Raw genomic sequence first — 13,225 nt, 5'->3', positions numbered from 1 at the left:
CATCTGCAAACGACCTAAGACAACTGCTCAGATGACTCCTAAATCATTTACGTAGATAAGCAATAGCAGAGTGCCTATAACACTACCTTGGTGACTGCCAGAAATCACTTCTGTTTTACTCGATGACTTTGTCAGTTATTACTGTGGCCTCTCTGACAAGAAATCACAACCCCGGTCACTTAATTAAGATGATATTCCACAAGCATGCAATTTCACTACAAGCTGCTTGTGTGATGCAGTGTCAAAAGCCTTCTGGAAATATAGAAATATGCATTCAATTTTAAATCCCTTGTCAGTAGCACTCAACACTTTTCGTGAATCAAGAGCTAGTTGTGTTTCACAAGAACGATGTTTTCTAAAACCATGTTGACCATGTAACAATAGACTGTTCAAACACAATATATTTTCCAAAATCCTGCTGCATATCATTATTAATGATATCGGTCTGTAATTTAGTGGATTACTCCTACTGCCTTCCTTGACTAGTGGTGTGACCTGTGCATCTTTCCGGTCTTTGGATATGGATCTTTCGTTGAGCGAGCAATTGATATGATTGTTAAGTATGGAGCTGTTGCATCAGCTTACTCTGAAAGGAAGCTAATTGGTGTACAGCCTGGACTGGAAGATTGCTTTTAGTAAGTGATTTAGGTTGCTTCAATCCTCGGAGGATATCTACTTCTAAGTTACTCATGTTGGCAGCTGTTCTTGATTCGAATTCTGAGTTATTTACTTCATCTTCTTTGGTGAAGGAATTTTGGAAGGCTTTGTTTAGTACCTCTGCTTTGGCAGCACTGTCGTCAATAGTATTTCAATTGTTATCATGCAGAGAAGGCATTGATTGTGTCTTGCTGCTAGCATACTTTACATACGACCAGAAAGTCTTTGGATTTTCTCCCAGGTTTCAAGACAAAGTTTCGCTGTGGAAACTATTATAAGCACCTCACATTGAAGTCCGTGCAAAATTTTGAGCTTCTGTAAAAGATTGCCAACCTTGGAGATTTTGCGTTTGTTTAAATTTGGCATGCTTTTTTTGTTCATTCTACAACAGTGTTCTGAACCATTTTGTGTACCAGAGCAGATCAGCTCTGTCGTTTGTTAATTTATTTGGTATAAATCTCTCAATTGCTGTTGATACTATTTCTTTGAATTCAAGCTACGAAAGTCTTTAGATTTTCTCTCAGGTTTCAAGACAAAGTTTCACTGTGGAAACTATTATAAGCATCTCACATTGAAGTCTGTGCAAAATTTTGAGCTTCTGTAAAAGATTGCCAATTCAAGCTACATCTGATCTACTCTTACATTGTTGATTGGGAAGGAGTAGAGTCAGCCCCATTAGCTGAATGGTCAGCACGTTGGAATGCCACACATAGGGGTCCGGGTTTGATTCCTGGCTGGGGTGGGAGATTTTCTCCCCTCAGGGACTGGGTGTTGTGCTGTCCTCATCATCATTTCATCCCCATTGTCGGTGCGCAAGTCGCCTAATGTGGTGTTGCACTTGGCAGTGAACTTCCTGCCTGGGAACTCCTGGCCGCTGACGCCATATGATCATTTGCTTTTTTTTTTTTTTTTGGGAAGGAGTGGAGATTGTTTCTCAGGAAAGCACCAAGTGTGTTTTTATCTGCTTTTTTAAATAGATATATGTTGTCATTTATTTTTGGATGATTTGGGGGTTACAATGTTCAGTCTTGCTTCAACACTCCTGTGTTCCGTAATCACTGTGTCCATTTTGGTGCTCATTATTAACTCAGGATTATTTGTTGCTAAGAGGTCAAGTGTGTTTTCACAACCATTTACTATTTGCATGGGCTTGTGAACAAACTGCTCGAAATAATTTTCAGAGAATGCATTTAGCATAATTTCAGATGATGTTTTATGTGTTCCTCTGGATTTAAGCATATTTTTGCCAACATATCGAGGGTAAATTAAAGCCATGATCAACTATAATTGTATGAGTCGGGTATGTGTTTTGAAATTAAACTCAAGTTTTCTTTGAACCTTTCAGCAATTTTATCATCTGAGTTGGGAAGTCAGTAAAAGCATCCAATTATTATTTATTCTGTTTGCCTAGAATGACCTCTGCCCATAGGAACTGTCTACTTCAGTTTTGCTACAAGATAAACTACTTCTGACAGCAACAAACATGCCACTGCCAACTGTGTTTAGGCTATCCTTCCTGAACATTGTTAGGTCCTTCACAAAATGACACCTGAACTTATCCCCGGCTTTAGCTAGCTTTCAGTGTCTATAATGATTTGAGTATCAGTGCTTTCTATTAGCGCTTGGAGCTGTGGTAATTTCCCAATACAACTACGACAATTTACAACAGCTCTACTCATGGTTCCTGGATCTGCATTCCTCCTGTATTCGAATTGCACCTTCTGAGACTGAGCCAATTTTTGTGTTTCCCCGAAACCCTCAAACCTAGAAGACCACCCATTCCATGCCACAGAGCCCCTGCTACCCATCCAGCCATCTCCTGATCTATTCAGCGGAAGGATCAGTTCCACATCTGGAATGACTCCTCATAGTATGCACACGGAGTGCACATTGGGTTTCTTCATCTCCTTGGTAGCCATGTTCCTAAGGGGCACCATAAGGTGCCTAACATTGGAGCTCCCAACTATCAGTAATCCCATCCTCCGTGACTGTGGAGATCTTGCAGGCTGAGAGGTTTCCTCTAAAACAGGACAAGTGACTACATCTGGCTGAGGGATAGTGTCAGCTACAGAGAGTACCTGCAACCTGTTTGTCAGACTAACCAAGGTCTTATGTGTGGCCCCCTGGGAAGTCTTTCACCACCTGCCATGCCCCGAGGCAGCCTCCCATTTGACCACAGGTAAGGAGTCAACCTCAGTGCGAACAGTGACTTGGCTAGTTGGGTGCAGACTGATCGGCAGACTCAGATGTGCTGGACGTCTGTTGGATCCCCACTGTCGGTCCACAACAGTTGTGCACTTCCAGCACATTTTCAAGCTGTGTAACCGAAGCCATCTCAACCTGGAACTGAGAGCGAAGTGTCACCAACGCGGCTCACATCCGTACACAACTATCACAGTCCCTATCTATACTAAAGACCATGGAAAACTACACTACACAGACAAACAAAGGACAATTGACACACATTGTGGAACTCTTATGTAGACACGGAGGAAAACAAATGAACTGTGTCTAATAAATTTGATTACTATGCAGAGATTCAGAAACTAAACTACCAAAGCACTTAGGTGAGACTAAATAATTCACTCCTAATTAGGAACTTGTAATATGACACAAATGAAAATGCGAGAATTGTGTCTAATAAATATTAAATTAACATGCAGAAATTCAAGAAACTAAACTAGCAAGGCACACAGATAAAACTGTAGAATTTGGTCCTGGTCAGGAACTCGTAAAATGTCACAAATTCGGTTACTTCCCTGTGGCTGCTTGTGTCTTGGACGACAGCTGCTGCTGCTGTTGAGATGTATATATTGCACTTCACAAAATCAGCATCATCGACATTCAAGAAATGTTCAAAACAAACCATAACTTGCACTACGAACACTGAATGAAAAATGGCATGCCACAGTGATCTCAAAGGTTTGCACCATCAACATCAAAGGTGAGCTACAAACTATACAAGATGTTCAGCAAGGTATCCACTCTCTGTAACAGGGTGATGAGAACTGATGGAATGTAATGGCATGCAACGGAATGTGAAACAGTCTTATCATGGAGCATATTGTGAAACTGGCTATCCTTTAAGGTGTAGCTACAGATAGTGCGATAATATGTTTTATAGGCACAGAAAAAATAAATATCTGGAGGCTGAATTTGTACAGTGGTTCCAGTGGGTATGAATTGCAATGTCACACATTTTTCAGGAGGGATAGTTTGCTCTAAAAGAATACGATTTTTGTACACAAACCAGGAACCAGGCAAAAGCAAATTATTTTGACTAGCTATTGGCTAAAAGCAATGCTCGCACAGTTATTGTAGTTCTCTTATGCCCGTTTTCCCATTCCTCCTTTTTTTTTTTTTTTTTTTTTTTTTTTTTTTTTTTTTTTTTTTAGTGGAACCTACTGGAGATCCACAAATCACAACAGCACAGTTAAATAGAGCAATATTTCAGCTGCAGACTGTCATTTTTCCACGTAGTCACCACCATTTGTTATGTGCTTTTGCCAATGATGAACCAGAGCCTTCATTCCATGCTTGTAAAACTCAGAACCAGCTGAGACTAACTACTTCCTTACAGCTTTGACAACAGCATCCGAGTCTTGAAAATATTTGCCATAGAGTCCATCTTTCAGAGGCCCAAAGAGATGGAACTCTGAAGGTGCTAAATTGGGCCTGTGCAGTGGATGTGGTAAGACAGTCAAGCTGAACTTTGCAATGAGTTGTGTGGTCGCAAAACTGGTGTTATCATATTGCAGTTGAAAGTTGGTCTTCTTCTGTGACCTTACCTTGGAAATTCAGGATTTCAGTGTAGTCAGTGTTGTCTTGTAGTGTGCTGTGTTGACAGTTTGACAGTTTATCTAGGATTCAGGACATCCAAAATAACCACATCCTGGCTATCACAGAAGGGTGCACATCACTTGACCTGCAGATGGCTGTGTCTTGAATTTCTTCTTTGACAGAGAATTCACATGTCACCATTCCATGGACTATCTTTTGGATTCCGGCTCTTAGTGGTGACATCATGCCTCATCTCCAGTGACAATGCTATTCAGAAAATTGTCGCCTTCAGCTTCATATTGGTCCATCAAGTCCCTACAAATTTCCATTCAATGAGTGGTTTTTTTTTCCCCTTCTGTAAGCTTCTGCAGGACCTATCTGGCACAGACTTTGCAAAACCCATGGTTTCCAAGGCATTACAGCTGACATTCAGCTTTGCCCACAATTCTCTGGTCGTTATCTGCCGATCAGCATAGATGAGTTGGTCGATGCTTTTCATTGCAAGGGATTACAGCTGTGCAGGGTCGATCGGGCTGTGGCTTGTCATGCTCACCCTTTTCACCACCATGAAAATGCTTTACCCATCGCCTCACTTTGCTCACGTCTGTTGTATTGTCCCCAAGACCTTTAGTAAGCATTGATGGATTTCAATTGGCCCAATTTCTTCAGCAGTGAGGAATTCAGTCACACATCGCTGTTTTAAATGCGCGTCCATATCAGACCCTATTTTGGAACACTCCTCTGCTGGTGCCAACTGCCGCAAAACAACGGAACCACCTGCAAATGAAAGAGGAAGGTTCAAGCATTAGCATGACACCAATGACATGTGGTGCAAACATCCGAAGTCACCACAAAAAAATAGGAGGCTTTACTTTTGGAATGACCCCCATAGTTATTCCCTACTAGCATTGCAAGGTCAAGCACACAGAAAGAATCATAGGTGGCAGAGCACCTCCAACTTCCTATAACACAATAAATAACTTTCCAGCCAATTTACCATCTGGGTCAACAGTCCGCATAATTGTATACAAATGTATTAAGGCATTGATGTTAATTGATCTTTATACAACTCTCTTTGTACATCTAATTTCCAGGGCTTCTTTCACATGCATTTCCTCTTCAAATCCTGATTTGTTAGAATTGAAAACAAATTCCTTAGTGGATGATGAGCTACGTTTGTTTATCTCACTACAATTTTTTGGGCTACAGTTCACTGTGCATCATCAATTTGAGACTTTGTGTAAAATTTCATTATCTTATGTCTTCCAATTCTGTAGCACTGTTTGAAGTTATGCAACCATCTACTGCGTCCCTTGAAATTGCTGTAATCTATCTCACTTGCAATTTGATCTGCATATCGTAGTAGGTCACTACCCTGCACACCCTGTAAATTGAATTGAGCATCATTGAAATGTGCAAACACCAGTTTTGTAAAAAGTACACCCTGTCCTTCCTTAAAAATCCGTAGTTTTTCTTGTGCGGTACAAGGTCATATTACTGCAAACTTATTTGAAATATGTTCATAATTGTTTTTTTACTATGGTGCAGATGATCTCCCATGTATGTAATTATGTTTAATATCCACTGCTCAAGGATAATGAACTACATAGCTCGACACCTGTTTCAGTATCACTTTCAGTTGTTAAGCACATATTGTCATCATTGTACTCCCAATGTATATTGTCCACACAGACGAGTATTAATGACTCTACACATTCCATTCACTCATCATGCCCCGAAATGCTAATATTTCATCTGCCAGTTCTTTCTCACTCTGCGAAATTCGTTGGGTTCCTTTCTGATAAAATATCAACGTAAGCAACTGTTGTTGTAGATATAATACAATGTTTGTTTTGTTTATCGTTGCCATTGTTCTGCGGTGTATCAACACCACTAGCACTGTCACACTGTTGTGAGTTACTCGTTAATTAAGCAGTTCAACTATGTTCCGTAGCCTCATGCTGTGCTCACTATTGTATACTTCCAGTCCTGCCCCCTGTTGCCATTAGCAGTCAATATTGTGGTAGCCTGGTAGACAATATGTGGGACGTCTAATGCCATAAACATCATTGGCCTTTTGTGACATCGCACTCATGGTGTTCCTTGTGTGAGTGATGTTTCTGATCACCTTCGATTCCCCACTCACCAATCTGCAACCATATTTTGTAGAGATTATTGTACAGAGCCACTGGGAACTGCAGATTTTGAAGATGTGCAAATGCTGAAGGCCCCTGCTATATCTATCGGTATTGCTACTGCGTATTTATTTTCTGTTTTGTTAACTATTTGAGTAGTCTAATTAACTGCACCATCTATCAATTTATTGAGTGTTAATCCAAATTGATGTGGGCTAATGCCCATACACGCACTGTGTGCAGGAAGGCGATCAAAGGAATTGCTCCTGGATCTTCGCCAGTGAATTTAGGAGGTAGATCAGTTAATAAGATTTGGGTTTTGACAGAATTTGGTCCACAAATTTTTTTATAACTGTGTTTGCCTCCTTTCAGCCTGAAGGCACTTGCCCTAGCCAGATGGCATTGTCATGAAATTTCCTCAGGTATGGGGTGATTTGCAGAGTGACCTGTTGTAGCATTCGTGCTTGAATTCCATCAAACCCAGGTACCTTCTCCTCTTGTGCATAGAGACGGACAGTGCATCCGTTGTGTATTGTGTTCACATCTGTGCTCATTATTGTATGTGTTCAGGTTCGTCCGTCTCTGGATTGTCATCAAGAAGAAGCTTATACAACAAAAATTATGCCATGTGCCTCCATCCGTGGGTCGATTCACAGTTTTCCTGCCCCAATGTTGATAATACTAGTGGCATTTTTATTTTCTCAGTAAGAGTTTATATGGCTCACCCCATTGATTGTATTTCAATTGTCTGCCCAAAAAATCCTCACAGTGTTTCTTTTTAGCTTGAAACAGAGTTTCCTGATATTGCTCAAGTCCAACCTGTCAGTCTCTAGCACTCACAGCACATTGACATTGCTTACATTTGTCTCTGGAGTCATTCCATCGTCTAGTTGGTTCCCTATTCTATGATATTCCGTATCTGGGTCTAGTGGTGGTGATTGGGATGGCAGCATACTGTGCATATCTTAATAAGTCAGTCAGTACATGTATTGCATGTTCTCCACTACCTTCCACTTTGTGTAGTGGGAAGAATGATATTAAGTCACAAAGCTTCACTCAGTCTTCCTTGTGCAGATTAAGGTGCTGTCATCTGGGTTTTGTGTATCAGAATCACATTGTGATGGTTGTGAGTGAGCCCGTCCTTCACGTCCCAGTATTATATGTGATGGAGCACTCTGTTATTTGTTACTGTAATGTCTGCGTTCCTGTTATTACCCACTCTATTTGAAAATATGTGTGGTTTTTTGTCCTTGTTTATAATAAGTAGTTTGTGTTCATGAAATGGTCTTCAGGTGTTCATCCCCTTTCATCTGTTTTGTCCGCATGCCGTGGCTTCAAGTGGGTGTTACATTATTATGAGGCTTTTGTTTGTTGTGTATTGTGCAGTCTGTTGGATCGTGTCAGTGTCTTGGTCTGTGTCATGTGAGTATAGGGCATAGGTAAAGGCGGTCAACCATGTGTCCCTACCACTTACGACATTTTCTGTGTATAACTGTTCATTGCATGTGACTATATACTTGCCACTTGAATGACGGTAGGTACCTTGAGGTGTCACCACAGATAGCTGTCATACAGCAGTTGACTCAAAACATGTTATCTGCCCATCCCATATGTAGGGCTTTTGAAGGCATGCCACGTCCACAGGTACTTCATTCACAAACTTGGTGAGCTCGACATTCACGAAAGTACTCCTTGTAGCATTCATTTGTAGAAGCCTACTTACTGATATTAGTGTACATGAAGCTATGCACTCCAGATTTCGAGAGGTCAAGGTTCACTCATCCGTATGCCGTCACAAGGTCCTTGTACATTTTTTCTGTGTTGAGTGCTTCCGTGCACCTTGCACAAGCCTTATGCATGAGTTCATGCAGCTCACTCAGGTCTATCGTTAAAGTTTCAGTTCGTAATGTTATTCTGTCTGCTTGCTCTGTTGTAGGGTAGGTTTGATCATCATGTTCCTATTGAGATGTGTTAGCTACATTAAAAGTTGCTGTGCCGTTTGAAGTGTTTCATTGGATCCTAGCCTATTTAATCTTATACTCATCTCTACATTATTATAATTAATGTTGTTCCAGTTCTCTGTTTATTGTTTGCTTATGCTTATTTCCACTGAGCTGGCTTTTGACAGGGCTGGATAAGGTCTCCTTGTGGTAGCACCAGTAGGTTTTTAAGGCATGTTGTTGATGAAGGACTGTGGAATCTTCATGCAGCAACGGGTGTTTAACAGCCCTTGCTAAGGTGCTGTGTTGGGCCATGAGATTGGGTGGTGAGAGTGGTCTTTGCCACATCTGTTGCCACCTTGGGGTTATATGGTGGTTTGCTACAAAAAATTAGAGGGCACCGGGGAGGGGGGGATACTTTCGGTGGTGACATTGCCCTGATTTGAATTTTATGCACTTGAGGAATGGTGGTTTGCTGTATGAAGCAGAGGGCACAGGGAAGGGGAAGAACTTCAGAAGGTGCCCTTGCAATGACTTGAATTCGTTGCATTGGCAACGGTTGTAGAGATAACATTGGAAGCCTGAAGCACTGGGAAAAAGTACTACTGATTCTGTCTTCACCCAATATGATTCCTGACACGTCAAATGTAACTGGCTTGATGTACGATCTGCTCTTGGTTTTATTGTAATGCTTTATTCGTTTGTCACTGGTCAATGACAGAGATGAATTTTGCTTGTTCATAATAAAACCTTTTCATTTTGTCTTTCCTTTCTACTTTCACAAATACATTGACTACTCAGGATTTCTCTCTCAAGCTCCTCAACCCGACTGAGAAGTCGTTTTTGCCATATGAACTGTCTATGTGACCCATGTTTTAACATTCGTAGCCACGTTGGGATGGATCAAGCCTTGCGCCAGCATCACATCCATACAGTCTATTGTTTTCAGAAATCTTACCTGGACCTCTTCAGCTTGGAATGTTGACAAGAGCATTTCTACTTCTGCGCTGTCTGCCCTTTCCCCACAGCTGTCACAGCCACTGACACAGAGGAGGCTCAGCTGAGTCTCCACTCCACTGCCTGCCACCAGGTTCTCTCCCATGTCAACTGACATTTACACTTGTGTTTTGTTGTGTTGAGTTTGCAATGTTATCACTGGAATCATTGGTATTTAGTGTCCCCTTCTTTTCAGTTGTATTTCTATGCATCTCCGTAGTTGGTTCAGACAAGCTGGCTGTTGTGTAGCTGCTTGTATGTGGAGCATTCGGCCATTCCCAATTTGTTGCAAACACAGTTCCATTTCTGACAGTGTACTTTGGCCTCATTTCCTTTGCAGCCTGGACTTTTGTTGCCCTTCTCCCCACATCTGTTGCACATTATGTCAGTAACTGTGTAGTGTTTCACTACGTGGTCAAGGTAACAGCACCTAAAACTATATGGGACAACATCATATTCTTTAACACTTAATGAATGGAAACTAATATACACATTGTCTCTGACCAGTAGCATGGCACACACAATTGGATTGATTTCAATTATATTATTCACTGTTTGCCTTTCTCTGAGGCTTCCATGAAATAAATTTTTGGCTTCCAATTGAAATTCCTCTTTAGTCATCCTTTCACTGAGGTTCTGTTGAGAAAGTCCGGATCTGATGGGGTTTCTGGACCTGCTGAACTATTATAGGTGGTCTACATTTCTGTGACCTTTCTCGTTTTATTTCACTGATCTGGGCAGCTTTTTTCAGCCAGCATCTGGCAGTGTGCCCTGTTTTTCATTTCTATAGTCACAATTATTTAGTGTGGTGCAAATCGCTATTATCTTCAGCTTCACATTCTCCAGGTCAATTTGGCTGAGTAGGATTTCCCACATTGTCTTTGCATCCTTGTTGTTAGCAGATTTTATGAACGAGGGAGGGAGGGGGAGGCGGGTTGCCTGTTAGGCCTTGGCCTGTCCAACCTTGGCTTCCTCTTTAGCCCTATGTTCGCTCTTTCCTCCCACCACTACAGAAGCAAAGGAGGGCACTTGCATGCTTGCTGACATATGCATTTTTTTTCCTACTGTTAGCCTGTAAGTTTCTGGCTGTAGACATTACATTTTTTCAGCTGCAATTTGCACATTTGCCTGTGCAAGCACATTCCTCAGCCTACCGTTCTCAGCTCAGAGTTCCTCATTATTAGCTTTGAGTTTGGATCCCTCAAGTTCATGGAAAATTAGCTGGTTCTGGATGTTTTGTGGACAGTATTGTGCTAATTTTCCCCATTTTTCTTTCTTTTAAATTCAACAGATATTTCCTCTGTATGTCGGTCTGTGGTGACTAATTTTACTTCAGTCAATGGGGGTAAGTACTTCGCACTTCCACAGTGGCCATTCTTACAGTTTGTTAGTTCACTCACCTCCTATGAGGCCGTTCATTAGAAATGGAGCAGCCATTGAAGATGTGCTGTGCAAGATGGTTGCTTGACTCTTGTCAGCTGAGGAAGCTGTCTAGGTGGATGCAGCCAGCATGGAGAATGGCTAGTGGATGTGTTGGCTGCTACTGCTACAGCTACTGCTACTGATGTCGGGGTGGTGTTCTGTGCAGCACAGCGTGCTGACATACGAGAGCCAGCAAGGCTGGCATGCTGACACAGAACTGCAACTAATGCTTGGCTAGCAGAAGGGTGATGGCCCTTCTGCTCACGCAGTGAACAAGTGCTGACAGATGAATGCACTACAAAACTTTAATCACTTTCTCTATTTAAGTCACAATATCTACTGCATAAATGAGAAAAACACTTGGTCAGAAGACACTCCCAGAACCCATGAATGTAAATACCAATTGTCCTTAGCCATTTTGACCTAGGAAAGCTGCGTCCAAATACAGACCCACATCACGCAGCAAACACCTTGGCACCAATCTTGGCACAATTATGAATATCCACTAATCTGGTGCAGACTTTCTTCAGCATCCAAAACAATATGAATATCCACTAATCTGGTGCAGACTTTCTTCAGCATCCAAAACACTTTGTACCCTCCCATCTTAAATCTGGCGAATGCTGTTTTATGCTATTTCTTGCAAGGGGAATATTCCAAAACCTTGAAACATACTGTTATTAATTATTATTTTAAGATATGACAGTGCAGTATTAGTAATGAAGTGATAATATTGCTAATATAATGTAATATGCATCTGTTGCTGTAAATTCCTCATATTAATTGAGGCAGCAGTGATGGACGACAGCTTTGGACAGACGTCAAAACTTCATTGAATTGGGTATGAGTCACAGTGAGTGACAACACTTAATCGGAGAGGACTGTAACACACGATTGATTGCAAATATGTTATTTGTTCTCGCAGATTTGCAACAAATGACATACTGGCAATGACCAGCAGTTTTAAGACACTGCTGGTGTTGGAATAAATGTCTGCATCTTTTGTCAACTAAGTAGTGGCTTCTTACATGCATTGTTAGTAACTGAGCACTCCTTGTTATTAGTGTCTGTTAAAAGAAAGTGTGTTACTGAATTTAACTCTAAAAATGAATGCATGCAAAAGTAATGATGACATTATTGTTAGAGTAGGTGTTAGCACACCACTGGATTCCTTTGTTATCTTATTTAATTGCTTTTCAATTCATGCTGAAGCAGTAAACATAGATATTCATTTTTGTACTTATATTCTGATGAGAGGAGACCATATTTAATGTTGACAGTTTTCTTAACCACACGATTATTAAGCTAATTTTGTCAATGTTCTTGCTCCAGGGCCTTGGCATGGAGTGATACGATATCCAGCCTGAAGGCGACCTTGCTTGTGTTACCAGTAGTGCGGCAGCTCTGCTCTGACAACAGCCTCACGCCACCAGCTGCAATGCATGTCATGACTTCAGTCCTGCAAGGCCTGCAGATGCACGGCCAACATGACTCGAATCAGGGAGCACTCATAACACTCGGCCTCCAAGTCTATGAAGTACTGCGGCCAAAGTTTCCAGAAATACGCGAGGTTTGATGTTTTACATAATTGTTGTCGAGTAAAGGACCATGTTTTTAGTGTTTCTGCTGGTATGAATTCATGGTTGTTACTGAAGAACAGACAGTACTTACAGTATTGATGAGGCTTTTTATGTGACTGCTAGTAAGTTGAGTGATGTTACTTTCCACATATTTATTTGAGTGCTCGCAAATGCGGTTTAATTTGACTACTTCTTCCAGAACTTCAAAACTTCTAGGGCCACCTTTTACTCCAGCACCTGATAGATGTCACCTGTCTGAACTTAAACGTATCTCCTTCAGTGCTGCCATGTTCAGTGTCAAAATTTATTAATAATGTCTCAACACAAGTCTGGAGACACTGAAGAAATTTCATCCATATTTCTTAAATTTCAAGTAAAAACTAGGGTTAAGAGAGTATCATTTCTCCATTCCTTCTAGTTAGCTCATATCTAATTGGATCAAAAGTCAATAGGATGTTAAACTCAACCTTCCGTTCTTCTTCCTTGCCTTTACCAGTGTAATAAAAGCAGGATCAGTGAAATGTTTTTCTAAAACTATAATTTCCTCTTGTGCCTTTTAATTGTTTTACAGTATTTTATTGGCTTGGTGGTTTTGTTAATAAATAATAATCATTACCATAAGCCATTTGACACCAACTGCTGGATAAAGGCTAGTGGTCTCCTACAGACTTCTCCATGCATTAATCCAAATCCATACAAAACTTTCGAATTGCTT

The 13,225-nt window shown here is 41.1% G+C and overlaps 1 protein-coding gene across 1 annotated transcript in view; it reads left to right on the top strand.

Annotated features, from left to right (window-relative positions):
• LOC126253448 (exportin-5) overlaps positions 1-13,225 on the top strand; it is a 209,537-nt gene that overhangs the window by 162,996 nt on the left and 33,316 nt on the right. Inside the window, exon 16 of the mRNA XM_049954794.1 lies at positions 12,263-12,500. Coding sequence (XP_049810751.1) covers positions 12,263-12,500 — 238 coding nt within the window. The remainder of the gene's footprint in view (positions 1-12,262; positions 12,501-13,225) is intronic.

This window comes from Schistocerca nitens, chromosome 4, assembly GCF_023898315.1.
Source record: "Schistocerca nitens isolate TAMUIC-IGC-003100 chromosome 4, iqSchNite1.1, whole genome shotgun sequence".
NCBI lineage: Eukaryota > Metazoa > Arthropoda > Insecta > Orthoptera > Acrididae > Schistocerca > Schistocerca nitens.
Note: the sequence above shows the minus strand (reverse complement) of the source record. Positions and strands in the feature narration are given on the sequence as shown.